Source organism: Rhynchophorus ferrugineus, unplaced genomic scaffold (genome assembly GCF_030347505.1).
Source record: "Rhynchophorus ferrugineus isolate W39M unplaced genomic scaffold, kcgeb_rfMv2 rfM3, whole genome shotgun sequence".
Classification (NCBI taxonomy): domain Eukaryota; kingdom Metazoa; phylum Arthropoda; class Insecta; order Coleoptera; family Curculionidae; genus Rhynchophorus; species Rhynchophorus ferrugineus.
The window spans coordinates 50,278,509-50,302,778 of NW_027472582.1; the positions used below are offsets into that span (position 1 = coordinate 50,278,509).

Consider the following 24,270-nt stretch of genomic DNA (forward strand, 5'->3'; position numbering starts at 1 on the left):
AATACTTATATACCAAGAAGTGACATTATATATAAGAATAATTAATCTTTTTTTTCTGAGTATAAACCAGATTAAACAAGAAAGTAGGAAGTTGATTGAATGGGGTACTATACCAATAGAACAGTTTGCTGACATAGAATTTTAATTAATAAGATTTGTTGTTACTTGGAAACGAATATTGCCCTATGGGTGTGATGATATTATCAGCAGGCATTACATTTTAAGTTACTGTCTATATTGTAACGTTAACTATAGGTTAACGTATGTTTGCGCAACTTAAGAATTTATAAATTTTCCTGAGGTCTCATATCTCTTCTGTATATTAATAGGCTTAGCGAAAATCCTGCCTCTCTTTTTGAAGAAAATGGCGGACGGGAAGGAAATTTAGCATGGTTAAAGCTTATAAAAAGGAATAATTTTTAGGCCTAACATTTTTGTATATACCCTAGAATTAAGTAAAAATATGGTAAAACAGGTAAAACGAAATACTCTCAAAGCAAGCAACTAGGAATACTTTTAAGAACTTCAATTATTGTGATATTTGGTGAACTTAGATCAGCTAAAAAATTGTTCTTGCCTAAGAACTGATAGTAATTGCTAAAGTTCTAATTTTAAAATTTTAAGTTTAAGTTTAAATTATTAGGATTTTTTCTCTCATTTGTAGGTAAGTATTTACTCCTCCTGTGGGGCACAAAGCAAAGTGAAAAGCGATATATTAATGAAAGCCATAGAAGAGAAATTAAAGATGGTGAGATTCCAGAATATTACATAAAATGATATCTTGGAATGAAAAAATTTATTAACAGATAACAATGTGATAGTTGGTGTTTTAAGGATTAAATAATGGAACAAATAAGTAAAGAATGATACAATTTTATATAAAAATGTAGGTAAGAAAATTATTATTTTACCAAACAAGCCTGGTTCTTTATTCAATTTATTTTTTTTCAATATATATTTTAGGTGAAAAATATGTATAAAAAATAGCTATTATAGTAATACATAAATGAAGTAATAGAAATATGTAGATAAAATGAAAACAACTACATAATTTGCCTAGTTAGGACACAAATAGACCAAATGTAAATATTTTAACCGCTAATAAGTATTAATGTGTTTAACGATTAATACAATAAAACATGTAACTATGACAATTTGTTCTTTGAACTTCTTAAAAATTATTTTAGTTATTTACTTCTATAGAAGTGTTAAGAAGTCAATAGGACACATAATAATTAAAATACATTAAAATAAATTCATAAATATTTGATAAATTATACATAAAAATATATAGAATTACTATATTGTAAAAATAAAATGGCTAATGGTTGGTGTTGTTGGCTATTGTTTTAATTAATATACATATATGTATTATTTCATTTAATACTCCATGTTTATGATCATAACATAAAAGTAAATAAAAATAATATGTACTTACATACGAAGCTCTGAAGTGGTTGTACTTTGTGGTAGTATTTTTTTTGTTGATTATTAAAAATTAATTGAAATTATATTAAATTAAATTCTTTTTAAAAAAGTTAGGGGCTGTTAGTTCTTTAGAAAGTTTGTATATATTTTAATAGAGATATATATGTTACTATAATTAGTGTTAGATAAAAAATATATATCTGGTCATATATAAAAATCTTGCCAAAATAAATTGTGATCGAATCTCGACCACATTGCGATCGCTGGTCCAATTAATTCGGGACTAGCAATTGTAAAAAGTAGTGCATTGTGTGGTATCTCTTCAAATTGAATCTTGAGTTATTTTCTCTACAACTACAAGCCTAGACTTTTGAAGTTATAAATTGAGGCTTGAATGTATTTGGAACTATTGATTTTTGGAGAAGAGCTAGGTTTATTCAATAAAACTAGGCGACCTTTCGTAATTATAAATTTTAACTTCAGGATCCAGATTTTACCTTCAGCCCTGAATATTCTGTGATCTATCAGGATATTTTATTTAAGTAAGAACCTATCACGGTTAGTTAGAACGGATTAGGGCTCACGATGATTTTTAGGCCGGTTAATCAACTGAAAACTGGAATAAATCTTTGTTATTGAGATTGATTTGGTACTTATAAATCTTAATATTTCTGTTGAGTGTCTTTTCTTTACAAGATAGCCAGTGACTAGCATCAGTTCAACGGTCTATTCCGTTTGTCTATATCTCACATTTTGTTATTGTTCTTTTACTCCATATTTACCCATATTTACGCAGGCCTTATACACTCGCAAGTATATCTGGTTTTACAGGATAGCTCCTAGCTTTGCGATTTGGGAGTGCCTAGGATATATTCATGTGTGGTCTGAAGATTATTTTGATGTTGAAGGGTACTTTGAATAACTTCTGAATTATTGGTGATCTAATAGAATGTTATTTATTAGAAAAGCACAACAGTGACGGGTTACATAAATTTACAAATCATTGACATTATTTTATTTTCGTATAATTATTGCACCTCTTGTAACTCTTAAATATTTAACATATAAAACATGCTTTGTATATTTATACATGCATATAATAGAGAAGAAATTAACTTGAGACATAAAATAGCTCAAAATATATTTAAATTAAAGTATAAAAATCTTTTGTTCACTTTACCGTTTAATTTTTATAAAAGAATAGCAAATGCAAAAACAATATAATCAAAATAATACGTCAGTAGAAAATGTTCGAATGGATCAAGTTAATGGACCTTTTTAGAATTTTGCTTTATACAGACTCTATGCTTATTATTCTCTCTTGAAAAGGGACGCTTTTTGTTGTAGAGCTGGAAGCAAACTTTCAAATTTGCTTTCGAAATATATACTGTGGTAATTTACTTTATATTTTTTATACATTTGTTGTAGAATTAATGCTAAGTTAAAAAGAGTATTACAGAATTTGTTGTTCTACATTATGTATAAATATACCCAGAAATAATAATGGTTCTAATCAATATATTGAAACTTGAAAGTTTGTTTTTAGAGTAAAATTCACTGTGTATTTTAATTTCAAATATTATGTAAAGTCAAAAAAGCAATAAAAGATATTTAGCTTTAGTATGGGTTAATAATTTCAGTTGGCGTTTTAAAATAGATAGATAATAGATTAAATGTTTTTGCGCCTTTTTAAAAATTTAAAAAATGACTCTGAAGCCGTAATAATTCTGGGGAACAAATAAATTCAATAAGTGTTAACAACTTTGCTGAGTGATATGAACACAGCTACATCCAAGTATTTGTATCGTATATCAAACCAAAAATTTACGAACTTCTGAAAACTATCCAGGCGATTACTGAACATTCTTCATTTTAAAAATTAAGGTTTGTCTGGATTGGACGTATTACTTAACATAGGTTCCTAATCACGGTCCTCGGCAATAAACTTATCGACTGGTTTAGAGATTATCTCTGAAGACATCTGGTCCTACCAAGCCAGGTTTCTGGCGTGACTGAAATCTGCCTTAGCGATCCAGCAACTATCGCAAGAGTAGGATAGATCAACAGATCGTCCTGTCGTCTTGACCAATGAACTCATGTAGTTCGCGCTACTAACTATCCACTAGACTTAACCCCAACCCACTACCATTTGTTGTGATAAAATGCCTCTCTATAAAAACTATATACGAGAGTATATTATATAATTAATTCAATAATATGTTATATTTCGAATTTTCATCTTGTGCTATATAAACCCTTTGAAATACTCAAAACTATAAAACAAGGCACCTATGAAACAAAGAACGATAGACTTCATAATTAGTAATAAATCGAAGCATGATAGTGTTAACTGCTTTCGAATTAATGGATTTATTATGATGATAAAATATAATCTGTAAATACGGCATTCTGCCATAATAAGTTGAATACTAATCAGAGCGATTTATAATGTATGAATGTCGACATTTTTTTTGCGCTACAAATAAGTAAATTCCGATAAAAGGAAATACGCCAAAATCAAGCAATCATGAATAGCCGTGAAATAGGCGACACAATTTATATGGTCTATCCAAAGTGTTGTACCTACGTCATTAAAATATTTAATGTTTTGCCTGCCGCAATTTGTAAATTCGTTGTAGAATCAGTCAATATTTTCCTTCTCATCTTGTTCTAGTTAAAAAGAAAGACATCAGACAGCATGATACGTTTGAACGTGTGAACGAACTAGCCTGTCAAATTCGTCCAGTTGCCAAACGTATGCAAAATAAAAGAGGTTATAAAACAATAAATATATAAAAAAAAGAGGTTATAAAACGGGAAACGTTATTTTAATGTTTTGCTTGTTTGGATACATTTCAAATAGCTGCTTATTATTACTCTGATTGAAAATGCCGAACCCAGACAAAATAGATTGCGTCTCTGGTCAGTCACTTTGAACAGGAACGAGATAACGCAGGTCCCTTCTTGCCTGCAAACTTCATTAGAGAAGTAAGTATATTTACTGTTAAATATTAATTTGCTGCGATTTTTATTGAAAATAATTTTTATCGCGTTGCAGCTGCACTGTATATTAATATGGACAGGGTCGCTGAAATATTCGAAAAATATATGATCTTGAATTCATCGAAAAAAAGCCATCCTCATACGAAGCGGGTGACAAGATCAGCCTGATATTAGATGAATACAATTATTTTAAAGGAAAGTGTTGGTCTCAAAAGTATCAAAGAAATCAAATGGAACTTCGGGATATTGCATTTAGAAGAATAAAATTTTTAAAAGTATGTAATAAAATGGAGGAAGATTTATTATTTCAATGTATGAATTTGGATGAGACACGGATATTTTAGAATGCGACCAATATACCCAACGATCACTCATGGCAAGATGTTAATAAAAATAGTGTTTTGATAACAAAAATTGATGGAACAAAGTAAATTTAATAAAAATTAATTAGGTTTTATTAGTCATAATATTTATTAATAATTAATTACATATATATTGTACTTCGTGCTGAAACAGCAATGGTTAATAACACCTTCGGTTTGGATTAACTCGATAACACACACTGAAGGAGAAATTGTCAAATAATGGAATTGTTAACACATGTTGGAATGTTTGGAAGAAGAAATGTAAAATATTTATATGCACAGAAATTTGCGTAGTTTTTCAGAAAATACAATAAGCATTTGGTCAAGATGTGCAAGGAAAGAAGAATAGTGATTGAATCTAGTTTTATCAAGAAAAATGTATGCAGGTATTAACAGAACAAACGAACGAGAAATATGGTAATAAAAAAATGTCTTTATAAGGAAACACTGTACCCAAGGAGAGAAGAACTACGTGTAAAAGGTAAACATGCTCCCTAATGAAAGTAAAATATATTATTAGGATATATAATTGTTAATTAGGTGTATTAGGTCACACGCCCCTAACGCACCTATAACTCTAATTCATATTTAGTATGGAAATGAGTTCAATGTAAATTATAATCAAACACAACGAGACACAACCTAACCTAAAAACTATTATAATTGTTGGACATTATGCCATACCGTACTTAATTGTAGTTTCAAGTCCTTCGATAACATCTGCATTAGATTTACTATAATGTTTAAAATAAATTATATTTGATAACAGTATTTTTGATTAATTATTTTATTTAGACTAGAATATTGTTGTATGTCAAAGCATAACTAAACTAAAACTCAGAGTTTATTATTATATAGTTTATTATATATTATTTATTATATATATGAAATAGCTGTGAAAGGAAAACCCGACATATGCGAACAATTTGGATAAAAGTAATGAAAATATGCAGTAGTTAAAATGAAACTAACTAAGTAATTTACATAGAAAGAACACATAGGACAAATAGAAGAAATTTAAAATGATTTACGGTACATTTGTAAACATTTTAAAGCATTGATAAATATTAAGGGGTTTAACGATTAATGTTATAAGATATATGGTTATATAACCTTTTATTGCCTCAACTTTGTATCAGTCATATTGTTTTGAACAAGTTTTTTGTTTATTTAAGAAGTTGTTTTGAAAAATCAAGTCAAAAAATCTAAAAACAATCAAAGTAATTTAATTATAGTATATACATCATTTTGGTAAACATTTCTAAGTTGTAAAAAATAAATTAATTAATTGTGTTCGTTATTGCACTGTTATTGATACATTGTTATAATTTTCAGTGGTGTAGTAATTTAAACTTATTAATAGTTGATTATTGAAACTTATTTTAAATTAAATTTAATTAAGTGACATTTAAAAAACGGGGTAGTGAGTGTTAGTTTTTGAGGTAATTCTTTTAATATGTTTTAATATACATGTATTTATTATTTTAATTAATGTCACATATCAAATACATTTTTGATTTTTTACAGTTTCAATTGTAATACGTGCATTATTTGTTAAAGTGTAGCTTCTATAAATTTTAGTCTGTTTCCTAAGCAATTAGATTTCCATATACAGCGCAGTTCCACCTATGGCTTATCTTAGACTACGCTTGGCAGAGCCCATATGGTTTCCAAATCAACACATATAATGCTCAGATCTATAAATCAGATCCTGTCACCATCATGACAGGGTCTGGTGTCTGACTAGTCTAGTGAATGTTATCACAAGTCTGAAGATTGGTTTCAAACATTTTTAATCAACAATTCAGGAAGTTATGAATGGTTTTGGAATATCGGCCTTATTTTTTTCTTTATTTTTATATTATACTGGAAAAGTAGTAGACATGAAAAATAAGTAAGTATATTTTTAAATAACAATCTTTTATTTAAAACTGTTACTATTTGTTTTTTTAGTGTCCAATTAACGAACAATTTATATGTTAGTTGAAAAAGAGAAAAATAGTAATATTATGTTCAGTAAAACACTAACAGTAAAACATTTTTTATAAATTTTTATTTTTAAAAATATATTTTTAAATTTTAAATATAAACTATGAGAAAATCTTAAAAAATGGAGCCATGCATGGGTCGCTTTATAAGTATATTGCAATGAAGAGGAGAATATAGAAATCCGTGAAAATATCCAGTCTAAAAAAAGAAACATTATTGAGCTGCGTGTCACTTGTTTACACAAATTCTTAAAGTATGTTATTTCATAAATCCACTTTTTTATTGTATAATGATTTTCGTTCATATTTATATTGAACGTACTGATTCTTTTTTCAGTGCATCAAATTCATTAAGCGTGTTTCGATAGTTCATTAGGATTATTCTTATTTTATTGCAAGTTATACTTGTGTACAATAATGAGATTCATATGAATATAACACATTAGTTGGTCACTGTCAATATACAATCATTGTAGACAATTTACGTTCAAATATGATCTTGAATCTGCTACATAAAAGCAATTTTTTACTGATGAAAATACGTGACCATCTCCTGCAGACGATATAAACCTGTAACCATTTATATTAACCAAATACGTCGATATGTTTTCCGAAGGGCCACACTTCCCATAATCCCTTGGCGTCATATTTTTTCCCTTATAAAAGATTTGCGAAATCGCCAAAATAGATGGCGCCGTATATCACCTTTAAAAATTCATTTTTCTTAATGCCGCAAAATATATATTTCCAAATAAAATTAGAACGAAAAAATATAACATTTTCGTTTGGATATTTATTAAATTTATTACACTTAATTAATATTAATTGCCAGCGGCTTTGTGATACGGGGCAGATTACAATTACAATCTTTAATTGAATAATATTAGAATATAATATTTAACTTTTCATTGTTTTATTTAAACATAATTTTTATATTTTAGAAGACAACTTATGCTTCTGTTATAATAACTACATAATCTACATAATATGAAATTAAATCCATTCGACATCAAGTAGAAATTAATTTTTATTTTTATTGTCTAAAATAATGGCCTATATTGAATAAGGTCAACGACGCAGTAAAGTACGAAAATGGCTCTATAAAATCCAATATTTCTTTTACTTTAAAACTTCGTTACTGTTTAGTCTAAAGGTAATTTTTCTGTAAACGAATTCGTATAATTGCCCCATAAAAGTGTTTATATTTGGAAAAATGCTGAAGTACTGCGTTAGCTGGTTTTAAATACTTAGTGTGGGGATATTTGAATAGCTTATTGCACATTTAAAGTATATTTGAAATTTCCTTATTGAAATTATGCATAATTATTTTCCATAATGCATAAAAGGAGTTGTCTTAGGGTTGCCTAAAAATAACGATATATGGTAGTAGATTATAAGGATGTTACCTAAAAGATTCATTCACTTAATCTGAATTAGCAAACTTACTCCCTGCATTTTTTGACATAGTTATATGTTAAATGTGTGATTGGCAAAAGTATCGCAGTTTAATCTGTAAGATCACTAACTGTGGATTGAAGGTAACGCAAATCACCGTATCGATAATAGTTTATGAATCAATTAGAAATCAGTCATGCTTTAGAAACCCGTGGTTAATGCGTGGATTCCCGGTATAACCATTATTAATCAGCGTTTAAGATGATCAAAGGAAAACTGGAGTTGTGAACTGATATATTTTAGTGGAATTAGGAATAAAACTTGCAGTTCTGGGTTTACGGTAACCAAAGGCTGATTGATGTAGCTCAATTATAGGCTATATCATGAACATATTAATAAAACATTGCAATTCGGAATATCGTTAAAGGTAAACTGTTGAATGAAAGTACAGGCGATGCATACAAATAATGTAACTACAACTCTAAATTATCTAGACGAGACAATGACCACTTAACTCGCATTATTAATTTCTTGACCAGAAAGACATAAGAGGTTCCAAAAAAATTGATGTAGTGTCCATTGACTAGATGTGACGAGCGATGAGTTTACATTATATGGACTTAAGCATCGCTTGTGCAGTCTATTTACTACTAAGTCGCCATTTTTACTAAAATAAAATAATTTTAAAGTAATTCAGATATTTTTGTTTTAATATTACTAGTTGATTAACTAACATGTATTTCTTTCTCTTTATCATTTGGAAATACCTAAAAACATGTCCTATAAATTATTTGCATCAAAAGTAATATAAAACAATACAGGTTTTCAAGAACAAAGTCCTGAGAAGTGTTATAGGGGCACACATATACTACAGGACTGTTTACTTACAACCAGACCTTCGGATAACGACTGTCACTCAGGAAACCAAGAAAGAAGCAAGGAAGAGAGCACATTCTCATGTCAATATCGTAAATATAACCCTTGGATAACACCCAACCTGACACGGAACCAAAGGAATCAATCCATTTGACCTTATGTAGTGCAGTGTAGTGAGATTTAAGTTATTGTAAAAACAAATTGTCAATTAGTGGACAGCGACTAGTAACAATGTAATAAATTTAAACAAAAAATCGATTATTAACTGTTACGTCACAATATTTTACTTGGAATTTTCCACTGCATCATATTTGAAAGTAAAATGTAGTTGATTTTGTAATGGTTTTAAATATTTTGATAAATAATAATGGCTATAGCACTAATTAGCGATATATTAATGCCATATAACAGGTCAATTGAAGAGTCCCAACAGTCGTCCGAGTGGACTGCACACGATGATCCCACTCCAAAGCACGAGAAAATGCAACAGTCGTCTGGCAAGGTTATGGCGTCTGTATTTTGAGATGCGCTAGGAATAATTTTAATTGACTACCTTGATAAAGGAAGGGCCATCAACAGCAACTATTACATAGTATTATTGGATCGTTTGAAGGACGAAATCGCCGAAAAACGGCCGCATTTGAAGGAAAAGAAAGTGCTGCTTCACCAAGATAATACACCGTGTCACAAGTCGATGAAAACGATCGAAAAAAATCCATGAATTGGGCTTTGAATTGCTTCCTCATCCACCGTATTCTCCAATCTCGCCCCCAGCGACTATTTCCTGTTCTAAGATCTCAAAAGTATGTTCGCTGGGAAGAAATGTTCGTCGAATGAAGAGGTGATCGCCGAAACTGAGTCCTTTTTTGAAGCAAAGGACCAATCGTACTACAAAAATGGTATCGAAAAGTTGGAGGGTCACTATAATTAGTGTATCACCCTTGAAGTTAAGTATGTTGAATAAAAAAAACTAATTTTGCTAAAAAAATGTGTTTTACTATGGTAGGCCGAGGACTTTACAATTGACCTGTTAAATGTTAATATACAAGTTCAGTACCTATACACAATTATGTCAGTCTAACAATTTTTTATATTTGTTAAATATAGAGTTTGTATATGTGTAAATTTAATGAGAGATATAAAAATATGTAAAATGTAAAATTATTACATTTTTAGAGCATTTAGTTTTTCGTAATTAACTATAGTAATTACTAAATTATATTTATTGGTTTTTTCATTTATCGCTGTGATGATTCAGTGACCTTACAGTAATCAAGATGGCCTAAACACGATGCTATTTATATGCATGCGAGATTCCCTTTTAAAAGACACTACTGTTACATCGTAAAGTCAATATAAACACATTTTCACATAACTTGATCCTTAGATCTTCTAATGAGTTTTAAAAATGAAACATTCGTTTAAGAACTCTGATTATGTATACTAACAATTTTAAACTAATAATAAGCTGTGCTTTTGGGTTGCTTATAATCATAGTTGATAATAATATTAAATAATGATAGATGAGCAGGCGAGCTTTATATCAATCACATCTATATCACGACTGTTCTCTGACAAAAACAATAGTCACTTCAATTTAATAAGAATTGACGATCTCTGTTCCGATAAGTAATACCTTTGTCCTTCTGCAAATATTTTCTTAACATGTTTCTGATACAAATTTGAATATTTTCAAAAAAATTAAAATAAGATATGTACAATATATGTTGTACCAAAGAATGTCATTTAAAAACAACTATTATATTTTTGGATATTGGCCAAGAAGTTTTTAGAATCATTTCCTGTCACAGAAATTAATAAGCCAAATGGATCTGGTCATGGGTGGTGGACAATTTTGGTTAATTTTTTAACTGCACAATATAAATCAGTAGATTCCCCGCTATATTTTAATGTCTTACAATATTGGTAAACGATTGGTATTTGCTCAACTCTAACTGATTTGTTTCCACCATAAACTATTTCTCGGTGGTGGTCGAATAAACACCATTGTGTCGTGCTCGATGTTCTTATGTTTGATATGCACGAACTCGTTGCATTCTAAGCTAATCCTCTTAATTTTCAGTCACTTTTAAACGTAATTGGAAATACGACTATTGTCATTTTATGTCACTCGCTGGGCATCAGTGTGGTTAGCACGTGATTTAACTGGTCGCACATTGGACAAACTAAGTCAGAAAGCAAGAAGACGACTCCTAAAGAAGTTGTCCTTAAATTTGTGATTTTAACATTTACAATATATGCTTTACCATTAACAGTAACAATATATACTTGATAAAAGTTTACCCTTAAGACTGCAATTAGAATACGCTTAAGAATAGGAAGTAATTGATAAGTTTCTGGAGACATAGCATATAATCGTATTAGAGGTAAGGTAATAGTAACATTTAATAAGATTCTTCCGTAAATTTTATCGGTATTAACTTTCAATCCATTTCAGAATTCATTAGTAAATGTATTTCGTAAGAAAGCCGTAACTAAATATTGTTTAAAAGGATTTATAATGATTGTTTTAATTTCTAATCTGTTGGTGTTGGTGCGTTTTTAGTCCTCATATAGTTTAAGGAGAGCGATAGAAGACAAATAGATAGAAAAAACGATAGCATAGCTTGAAATAAATACATTTACTGAGAGGAAAAAATATGACAGCTACTGTTTTAATGATTTAGTAATTGAATAAACAACTAGAGAACGATGCAATTTTTCTTTAAAATTTAGATATATAAATTATTCATCTATCAGATATGCTCAGTTTTTTATTCAATTTTATAATGTATATTTTGGGTGAAAAATAGGCATAAAAGATAAACATTTTACTAATATATAAATGAAGTGATGAAAATATATAGATAATGTGAAGCTAACTACAAATTTTTCCTAGATGGAATACAAGGGAAAAATAGAAGAAAGCATGAATATAGGGCAATTTATTCTTTGAACCCTTTATCAATTATTTTAGTTATGTATCTTATAGAATTAAGTAATTAAGTAATGAGAAGTTAATAGTTCATTTAATGATTGTTTATTTTAAATTAATATACAAATATGTATTACTTCATTTATAATTTCAAGTTTATGATTATAACATAAAAGTAAATAAAAATCATATATACTTATATCTGATGCTTGAAGTTGTTACAGTTCTGAAACGTAGTATCATGAGTAAAATAATCTTACTCATGATACTTTTCTTCTAATGTTCAATGATTTATATATTTTTATATAGTGGAAATCTCTAAACTAAATTATTATAAGGGATGCATGATTAACTTTATAATTTGTGTTAGAATTTCGACCACAACGCCCTAGTGATCACCGATTGATGAATATTTATAGAAGAAGAAAATTGCATGAATTCTTAGATTTATTTATTATATTTATACGTTCTAATTGTTTAGTTGGTCCATTTTCATAAATGCTATATAATTCATGTTCTCGGCACTAGTAATAACTTTTTGACACTATGTAGTGCATAAAGTACATATATATTACGTAAAGTTTTTCTGAAACAAAATTATACTGCTAAACATGCATATAGTTACAAAATCATTTAAAAAAATTACAATTATATCAAGATTGAGGATTGACCCATACATGACGCTCCTTTTAGGTCATCACAAATACGCCCACGCTGGATTCTAAGCTCAGCACCTTTAACACTTAATTATTATATATACTTATCGTTTCAATCAAACAGTGTTTTCTGCTTCCGTGCAAATTCTCTCCACGAAATAGTGGTGTTATAGTAGTGAGGGTTCGAGCAAACAGAAAAAGTCAATACTCACAGCAAACGAACATTCCTACAATTGGTGACCCCGAGGTGATTGAATTTCCTACCGGATAAATAAGCTTAATAAATCCACGTACTCAATATGGAGATAGAAGAAAAGTATGAATAACCCACCAACACTGCACAGTCGATGCTCTCATGAGATTAGCGTAATGGATGAAGACCACATCAGCCCAAACATTCGTCTATCTGTTTGGGCTGCTGTGGTCTTCATTCATTAGACGACACTAAAAGTCGACATGGCCAAAACTTCATTTGTTTACGCTGCACATGCGCACTTTCAAAATTTCTTTAAATCCGTCAAACTGCAAACAGCTGACAGAAGACCACCTGACTGAAGTAGTCACGTGATTGGAATGTCATCTGTTTTCTATGGCGATATTTACGATTGGGTTATGGGTGGATGGTTTCGATTAGTAATAGAAAAGTATGTCGTATAGTATATCGAAAAGTATATATTCTATAGTCGTCTCCAAGCAGACGATACACATAAGCTGCCGCTTTTTCAGGTACCTTCATCAAATCAGAATGCCTCAAGTGTGACGGTGAAACTTTGTATGGGAGAAAAAAATATTAGTTTTATAATTGTTGTCGCAATTACTCCATGTTTTTAACCGACTTTAAAAAGGAGGAGGTTCTATGTTCGGCTGTATATTATGTATGTTCGCCGATTTATCTGTCAATTATAGATCTATTTCCAAAACTATTTTTTTAATTCGAAAGAGTGCCCTTCCTAGGTGGTCCCATCGGAACCAAGGCAGGGTCTGATGGTGGAATTCGGGGAAATCGAAAGAAACCCTCAAATTTCAAAGACACGTACAATATCTTCACATATTTTTTTAACTAAAATAATCAGATATTTGTATATAGTATTATTGCTGACTTGATGTGATGGAAGACACATCTCCTCAACGGTAGTAGAATATAAAATAAGTATAGTGGACACGTTAAATAAGGTTTTTGATTATTTTTATTTAGTTATTACAACGATTTGTATGTAAATATTTTATTTGAGACGTTTTTGTTGTGCTAAATATTTAAGTTGGATTATTTATTAATTTGTAGTGAGTTCCTTATTTATTTATTGAAGTCTATTACATTTTTTTCAAAATATTTTTCTTATAATAGAAACCTATTTCAGAGATCCGTAAAAATTGAAAAGTCAAAATCAGCCCAATCGATCTAGCTTTTCTTCCGTTCTAGCGAGACTAACGAACGGCAGTTAATATTCATCTATAGTAGAACAAAATTACAGTAATTATGAGATATACTTATAATATTTATAGATTCTAATTAATACCTAATTAAATAAATTTAAAAATAAAAAAAATAAATTACCGTAATGCCGTTTAGAATAAATTTGAGATCCGCCGGGGGCCTGGACGGGTAGGATGAACAGTTGGCTCGCAAAATGTCTCCGTAATCTAGCGGTTCCCTCCCCACGCTTATTTCTGGCGGGTGTACTGGCAATTCTGCAAATTGAATGATTAATTAGTTGAAAATAATTAGGACAATTTTGCCAATCAAGTCATTATGTATGAAGGGAAAAAATTGGATTTATTTACATTGCTGAAATAATACGACGATATTTCTTTAAATTAGAGAGCCTCACTTGATTGCTTAAATATTTATTTTTATTTTTATGCTTATCTTATTTATTATTACTAAATTAATATTATCTAATTATTTTATTTATTTATTTATTATTTTAAAATCCCATCAGTCTCTTGGGCTATTTTGGGTCGAGTTACAATGTAGTTTTTAAATAAAATATACAAAATACTGACATTTATGTTAAAATAATAAACAATATAAATTGCAATAGAGGAGAATTACAGGAGCTGTATCAATACCGCGGCCGTTAAAATGTTGATAAGTATGTCAAAATGCTTGGGTTGGGCCAGTTTTTCTAATAACCTTGGCATCCCGAGTTGCTGTTTCAGTACTTCAAGTTTTCCACAGTCAAGAAGGATGTGCTTGACGCGCTGTTGTATTTGACATTCTTCACATTGTGGAGGGTCTCTTCCTTTTAACAAATGCTCATGAGTTAGTCTGCTATGTCCTATTCGCAGTCGAGCAAAGATGCTCAGTTGGAACCTGCTAAAGTTATTAATATAAGGAGATTGATGAAAGACCCCCTTGGCTTCCCACAACTTATTATTTTCCATAAAGAGATCCCAATTTAGCTGATCCAGTTTTTTGTATAGAATTCCTATATGCGTTTTAGCGTCTTCCTTACTAAATAGAACGCTTAGTTTACTGAATCTTCTTTTCTGCTCGCTAGATAGTCAGCTCTTCCGTTACCCGAAATTCCTCTGTGAGAGGGAACCCATAGTTAATTTATCTTTACTCCCCTCCTCCCCACTGCTGTATGTAGCTCTATGATATATATAACTAGAGGGTGGACTGTCTTTACTGAAATCAGACTATCCAAAGAACTCATTGAGTCCGGTATTATAAGTGTTGATGCGCCTATTAATGACCTATCTACGGCAGATAGGGTCTTTATTTTCTAATTAATGTTAAAGAACTTACAACTGTTGGTATTACTTTGTACTAAATTGCATAGGGTACATTTGAAGCCAATTTCGTGTTGAAGTTTCATTAATAGGCTTCACCTTTCAGTATGTATCATTTCAACGAAGTGTGAACAAAAAGGTTTTCAGAGCATCGAAAATATCTAAATTTGTACTAAGTAAATCGTATTTACGGCAAATTTTACTTTTTCTTCAATTTGTAGAAAATGGTCTCGACGTTTTGAAAGCGATGATTTCTATACCGAAGATAAGGAATGTTCTGGAAAGATAAACAAATTTGAAGGCAATACTCGATTGATGTGTTTGAGCCACCAAAGACACAACAATGTTATTTTTCAGCATGGCAACGTTCGACCACATATTGCATAAACGGTGAAAATATACTTTAAACTTTAAAATAAAAAGTGTTATACTACTCGATGTATTCGCCAGACCTTGTTCCTTCTGATTACTAATTGTTCCGACAAATGAGACGTGAGTCTTGTTTGAGCAGCCGTTCGTCTTTTATGAAAATACCAAAATATGGATTGATTTGTAGATAAACTCGAACGATATATCATTCTTTCGAGATAGAAACTCTAAATTGTCTGATAAATGGGAAAATACTGCTATCGATGGACAATACTTTGAATAAAATACATTGTACCGATTTCTCGCATAAAATTTTCAAAAAATCCTTTAAAACTCATTTGTAGGCTCAATATTATATGTTTTAAGGTAATTTTAATAAAGCCATTTGGAAGGTATTATCACCAAAAATTAGTAGGTCCAATCATCTACTCCAAGTCTCTACTGATGCATACATTACTTGGTCCCTCGTCATAGCTGCAATATAATTCATATTCGCTTTACCAGTAGTAATTTTTTAACACTATGTGTTAAAAGTGTGTAACCGAAGACGCTTTAAAAATATTATTATTTTATAATTGAGAGTTTCAAAAAACATATATATTTTACTGGTTCTCTATATAGGTTCTCCAATACAATTTACAATTTGATACGAAAATATTGGCAAAACTTCTTCAGCTGTCCTTATATCGTAATATATAAATCAGCAAGGGAATCTACAAAATAATATAAACACCTGAAACACCTGACTCCTGAAATCCTGCTTGGAATAGTTTCCAAGGATCTTCTGTGCTACTCTTGTACCCAAACATCCATCAATTGCATCATTGATGTTGGATGTTGGTTTCTCTCTGATCTAAATCTCTCCATAATGGTTCAATTATGTTGAAGCAGATGATTGAGCGTATTGGCCAAGAAAGATATTTGATGATAATATGTTCCTCAAGCCAAAACTGACCTTTCTTTACTCTGTATATGGGCACTCTATCTTAATGAATACCACGATATTGCCTAAAAAGTCAAAATCATAACACTCCTCATGTTCAATGGTAAGAAACAATCCAGGTAGTAAGCAGCACTCTATCTTGGGGATCTCTATACATGAACCCGGCTGTTTGTAATAATGTAAACGATGATTCATCGGACCATTCTACCAATCATCAAGGGTTCAGCTTTTATGATCGTTACTCCAGTTCTTTCATAGATTAGCGTATGAGTTCGTATTAAAGGGTATTCCAATCGCAGCTTTTTTTTTTTCTGAAACAGTGTTACTCAAGTGAGTATTTTGTTCTGCTGTCAGTATTACCGCGGTAATTTTTTGTTATCCGATCACAATCCTTGGGTTTCGACCACTATTTCTATTCGTATGTTTTGAATATTCTGTTTTTACTGTGGATATTGTATCGCGTCAAACGTTAAATAGTTCAGCTGTTTTCATTACAGATGCTGCCGTTAACCGAGCAACAACGATTTTTCGTCTTTCGAAGTCCGAGGGATTACGTATTCCACTCATTGTTTGTTTTAATCGTCGTAGAAGAATATTATAATACTATAAAATATAACCTACAAAAACTTAGAATGTAAAATGATCAACAAAAACACGTTGCATTATTTATTCCGAAGCAATGTCGTCAACATGCAATAAGTATAATTAGCCGTCTAGATGGCGCTGCCTCCTAACGTTGCCAAACTTAACTTAGTAGGCCCAAGATTTAATCAACAGATTTCAAAATTTCATGATAATCTACCATATATGCCAGTTTTAAAATTTTAAAGCTGCAGATGCTTATAGATTATAGCCAGCATATCAAAATATTATGTATTAAAGTTCCAAAGAATGTGCATGAAATGTTAATTGATTACATAGATAAAATAAACTCAGTAATAACAACTGAGTAAATAAACAAAGATAAATGATCACAAGTTGATTTAAACTTATATTGCATTTTAGTAATATAAGATAATTTATATATGGGTCAACAATAACAGCGAAAAGCCTGATTATTTTTATATCTTTCAGTTTATTTGTAGTATTAAGCAGTATTAAGAAATGCGCGCAAATAATTAGATAGTATTATCAAAATCATTGTCAACTAGTATTTTGATTTATTGAGAACAATTGGTTGTGAACAAGACAGTCTAGGATAATTTGAAGTATTCATATATTCGTCACTGTCATCTGCTTTTGAAGCTTTTAAACCACTAGAGTTGACGAAGTGGTACTGTCTTTTCTTGTTCTGTAAATGACTCTCAATGACCTGAGACATATAATTTTATTTGGCGAGATATCAATTTATGAAATCCATCAAATATGAATGTATCTGATAGCAGTGTTAGGTATGAATTCTGAAGTGAAAGGTTCGATGCCATGCTTATTATTACATTTTTTTAAAATAATAACCGATGTTTTGGTGTTTTGAAATAAAAATCATTTCGGGGACTTTGAACTCATCGAACAGATCAAAGTCAAATTAAAGAATTATTGCATTAAATCGAATTCAAAATTGTCTGCTTGTCTTTAAGTAGTACAAGTTTGTAAGAAAATAATATCTGCTGTTCTGTAGATTATTCTGATGGACAGATGGACCATGCAAACCATTTGTTTATAAAAGAGGACTGTTATCCTGTGGTATGCTCTGGAATATTACTTTCTGTTGATTCCTAAAATTTTGCATTTTTTGTTTTATTATTTTGAAATAAAAAAAATATAGATATTTCAGTTAATCAAACGGAACATGCGGAACATGCGGAATACCAGGTCGCTCAATAAACAATATAAAGTAACGAAAACGAATATCGCTTTAGAAATGACTATATCATTCAATATCCCCCCAACATCAATACATTTAATTCATCGATCCTCCAATTTATGGATCCCATTACCGCAGGAGTAAAAGGTCTATATAATACCCCTCTATAATAGCTATTACTTTTTCGTCTGATGAAAAACGTTTTTCCACAAAATAATTTTTGTGGTGTAAGAAGAGTTAGAAGTCGAAAAAAAGCTATATTTGATCGACAAGTTCAATGCTGAATGAATTCGTACTGTAATCCAGTGATTTTACCCATATTTTTTAAAGCTGTGTGAGTCGGTATTAAAAATTAACAGTAATTTATGTTTTTCTTTATAAAAATGATTATCATTATGAGCCACGTAACATCCATAAGACCGCTTTCATATTGGCATTCGGGTATGCTATTGTCTCGCTGTTGTGTCTTTTTATTTTTAAATCAAATCGATCAGTCGATATTTTAGTTGTAAATTTAATATTGATATAAATCAAATAAATTCTCTTTTACAGAATAGTATATAAAGAAGATTTCAAAAGTAACTCTAAGAAAATGTTCCACTATCCCTTTTCTAGTTTCTAGGGCATTTCTTATTAATCTGTCTTTGGACCCTTCCTATGATCGTTCATTTACAAATTCTCGCTTCACTGAAATCTGTTCCCTGGCGAATGAACGGACCGATACCTAATGTAATAATCTGTATTTCTATATCTCTTTGATGTTGAGACCCTTTGTTTTATTCGTATTCTCCAAACTCCAAAAGAAAAGTTCCTTTGTCTAAAAATAAATTTAAGTTCATTCTGTTAAATGTGACGGCAATTTTAGGCAAGTTTATGGGGTATGTTCGTATTTCTTTACTCGCCACTTTTGTATTTAGCTTGAGATTTTATACACGTGTTTTCTATATCATACCTAATTTGATATTTAAATTATTTTGCTGCATTGTTTAAACTCGTATTTATACTAAGACTGCAGATATTTCAAAATAATATATTGAAAATTTGCAAAGAGACATTACAGGAATAAATAAGTTAAATATAAAATTTACGAACAATCACTGATAAATATGGTAGTCTAAATTATTCATTATTATTTAATTGCAATTGAAAAATATCGAGGAATACAGTCCAAATTTCTGTGAAAAAATTAACTCATTACTTTGAGATGCTCTATAAACCTACTTTTGACTTCTAAAGTAAAACAAAACTTCCAAGCATGATCAATTAATTAAGTCAATTAAGGTTTTATTTTGCACCAAAGAAAGTTTTTAGGGATCAAAAAAAAAATCTATATTGACTTATCGAGAAGAACTTATATAATCTCGGGTGATATGCCTGTTTCAATTCTGTTGGGTTAGAGGAAGTTAGATTTGAAACGAAAAAATCTTTAAAGGAGAGGGCTTTAGAACGCAAGTTTAATTACTTTCCATTTTTAAGGGTTTCCATTACAGGCCAATAGAAATCCATTTTACCTGTTTGGCATCATTTGAATGTAATTTCAATGATAATAATGATATAAGTAATGATATAAGTGGTACCACATTCAATAACTTCCAGAAAGGCTTACAAAACTTACCTAATAACTTCTTATAGCATAATAGAATACGATAATGTTAACGAATTTATGCCCTTATGTATAGAAGTTCAAATATTCAAAATTGCTTCTCACGGTTTCACCAATCCGAGTCTAATAATTGCCAATGATTTCCAAAAATGTTACAATATAGTTTCTAGTGATGTGTAATAACACAGTATCTTGTTGGATAATTTACTTTACCTCTACGAGAGATAATCATACCTCAAATCTTTGAGTTATTTGCAGGTTGCAGACCCGGTTTTGCCAAACCGTGTGCCGTTCACGAAAATGCAGTTTTACGTTGGCCAAATCTAATCCTATCGTCGTAAGTAATGAGCACTGATAGTAAATGATGATACCCTAACAAATTCGTTTCTAAAATTACTGGTAAACCTCATTATCGACAGTAAATGTAAAAGCAGACATAATTGCATTATTTAAAACAATGCCAATTCATGTCGATAATATTTTATTAAATTTCGGCTTATATTGATGTCATTGTCTTGACCTCTGTATAACAAAATGAATAACAAATAACAGGTTATAGAGTGTATTCTAATCCATAAATTTGAAAAAAATTGTTTTTTACATTTATTTAAGAATATGGCCTTAAGAGGATTTTTAAAAATTATATATTTGGGCATTAATTTTTTATTTTTTTTTCTTTATATATATTATTCTAGGTATAATATAATATATATATATATAAATATATCTAAAATTCATACTTCCAGGCTAGAATACCACATTAAATAGAGGGTACCTAAACAATGTGGTCACCATATGCAGTCAATACTCAACCACGTTTATTAAAAAAACTCATTTAATTAGAAATAAAGTAACAGTAACTAAACTTAAATGTAATAAAATACATAAAGCCTATATGTTATAAGTAATACTGAAGAAAAAATGACATTCAGCTAATTATTTTAGTCTTCCTAATTACATATTTTGTGTTTTTCTTTGAAACTTAAAATTTTGTTTTATAAGCAATTATTGGGAATTATTTTAATACAATTAGATCTAGATTATATCTGTATAAATTATTTGACACTTATAAATTAATGTGAATAACAAGTTAACACTAATACAGTAATATAAGACGTATTTAAAATTCTAGCACATAGTAATAATAGTGTCGAGGTAAATTTACAAAGTAAGTATCCTTTATGGTGTACCATTGCGAATGGAAAAGTCATAAATCTTCGGCGCTACGGCTTTTCTTAATATTTCGGCACCTCAATCGCCTCTGCACGTGTCTACACCAAGCTTTCAGGACATCCATCAATACGGCGTTCAGACTTTTCTGCCAATATCACGACCATTTTTTAGCAGAAAGAAAAGGCCATAATCAAGAAGAAATACTCACTAAATCAATACCGAAAATGGTCAGTGGAAAGCAAAGTAATTATATTTTAATCTCTATAGTTAGTTATTTGGTTTTGTGTTTTTTAATAGTTAATTTCAACGGTATATCTTTAAATACCAAACCTTTTGCCATATGGCATGATCTACTTTCCAACTAATTTTTTTAAATTATTGTATATGATATATAGTGTAATTTGTAATCAGTATTTATTTTAGAGTTTAAATTGTATATAGACGTTTTATTTGTACATATGTTGATTTTACATTTAATATGTATAATTTTTACCAAGTATTTCTTTATGCAAGACCTTATATTTTTTCTTTTAGTAATAGCTTTCTATGAAGTACCTCAACTCCTCCCAGTAATCGTCATACAAACAAAACAAAAGACAAATCAGCTTCCTTGGCTCTGCTTAATATTAAGTTACATTGCAGAAATGTAAAAAGCAAAGTTTCTCTCACTCTTAAAAATGTTGAATTGATATATAACACTATGTGTGGAAAGCTTTTTTTTATAATAAACTCGTGTTGAATGGACAACAGAACGTGATATTGTTGTTTTACAACAAGTGGATGAGTTTTAATTCATGTTTTAATGAAAGAAACCTCCTTAATCTTAACAAAGTCGATTTGTGGTTGAAAACATGACGTATCAGAGCAAGTGAGACAAACTACGAGAGAATCTACCTATATGACATTCACCCTTTGTAGAAGAACTTGTCCCTCATGCCTTAGGCTTAAGCTAAATAAAATATATTGGCTGATAGGGCGTACATCTAACTTATCCTTTGATAACAAGGTTTTGTTGTATAAGTTAATACTTAGCCCATTTGGACCTATGGTATTGAACTGGGGAGTACTAGTAGCAAATCTAATAAAGATTTGCTAGTCATCGTCGATGCCTCACATTACGTGCCCAATAAACGATTCAGCGCGATATCCCCTTAGAACCCATGACATGTGTGATTCGAAATGTTAGTTCGAGGTACTCTGAAAGACTGTTAGTGCATCCCAATGCACTCGCTAAACAGTGAAGTGCGTAAGCTCAAACGTAATCTAACATATCATACGATCTGATCAACAGACACATATAATGAGATTTAATAATATCTAGAATAAGTTAGAATAGTCTTTAGAGTAAGTTAGGACATACTTTGAAATAAGTTAGAATAGTATCTAGAATAAGAATTAGATTATAAGTTTCTACAGTAGATCACTTACTGAATCGATCTTCTACATGTCTGTAGAGTTATATTGTATATAGGAAATCAATGATAATACTTATTGCCCACGGGCAGATTATTGAAGTTCTAAGAGATTAAGGTTTTAAAATCAAAACTAACAATTTGGAGATGACGGGATAGTAATATAATTAGATTGTAGAAGTGTTTGATGGCAGAAGATTTCTTTAAATGGAACGATAAGTGAAGACGAGAATGCAATTTTCAGCATTTTATTATTAGCGTCTATATACATTCAATAATAAATATTTATACTAAATGGAAAAATTGTGATTTTATGTAGATAAATTTAAATACCATTGAATTTAACTTTTAGGCTAATTTGTTCATCAGTTCTTGATGGATACTTGCATTTTCATCAACAAATACTGCTGATAAAAATACATGCCAAGACCTAATAAATCAATTGTCCCCAACTGCAGTAGTTATTTAATGTAACACAGCTTTTGACATACCATAATATACAACTAATATACAACATTCTTATTTATACTGTATCTATTGATATAAAACAAAGCATAAAATGGTTAATTTCTAAAATATATTTCGTTCAAATGTATACAACTTATTTTTGAGGTTCTTTGGAAAAAATGGCTGAATTCTGTCTTTTAAAGCTTCTATTCGGCTTTAATATTTTTATTCGATTTTTTGAGTTTAAGGAACAGCTGAAGAGCAGGTGGTGATGAACCCGATGAATAAGATGTTGATACGTAGTGATGCACATTTAATTTTTGATGAGAAGTTTACAAATAACAAGTATGTTGTGAGAAGTTGTATTTTTATGGTCAGAAACTCCAAAGTAATCCCTAACAGAGTAACAGCTTCTCGTCAACAATATAACGTAAATAATATTGCTTGTTGAGATTTAGGCCTAACGGAAGGAATTCATAATGAACGATATGGTTACTGTCAAAGAATGATATGCAAATAGTATTCAGATTTTATTTTTTTACCATTCTCTACGTGGTATGTATCTAGAGTTGTTTCCCCATTTGAATTTGTATGGCACACTTGGCAAACTTAATTACTTAACGGACATCAAATAAACAGATAAATCCACATTTATTTGGATTAACTGAAAACAAACTTTTGATGTATACCGTCAATAGATTTCCATTTACCGTATGTTTCGCATGAATATTTTAGGCCTCGTCTAATTCAAAATAAATTTAAAAGTTTTTTTTCAAATCATTGTTATCTTTATACAGCATAAAACTAACACTTTTACAGATCGAAGTTCTTTGATTTTTGAGTCGTAAATAGCATTTTGGTTCTATTAAAAAAGGCAATATCGAAAATCAAAGAACTTTGGACCAAAAAGCTGCGAAACATTATTTGCCAAGTTGAAAATGAAATCTCGAAGCTAATAAAACTTTTTGATTCGTTTTCCGAAAACAATAAGGCTCCAAACTCGCCATCTTGTAAAAGTAAAGCTATCATTGGATATTCCCCGATCACTTATAATGACTTCCAACTTCCAACCACTGACCCTTCGGTAACTTTAATTGGTAACATCCTGTCACGTCATTAATAGCTTTTTTTATTTCT

At 30.1% G+C, this 24,270-nt stretch overlaps 1 protein-coding gene across 1 annotated transcript in view; it reads right to left on the reverse strand.

Annotated features, from left to right (window-relative positions):
• The window catches only part of LOC143193248 (uncharacterized), a 175,725-nt gene that overhangs the window by 15,258 nt on the left and 136,197 nt on the right, over positions 1 to 24,270 (reverse strand). The window contains exon 4 of the mRNA XM_076399329.1: positions 14,202 to 14,335. Coding sequence (XP_076255444.1) covers positions 14,202 to 14,335 — 134 coding nt within the window. The remainder of the gene's footprint in view (positions 1 to 14,201; positions 14,336 to 24,270) is intronic.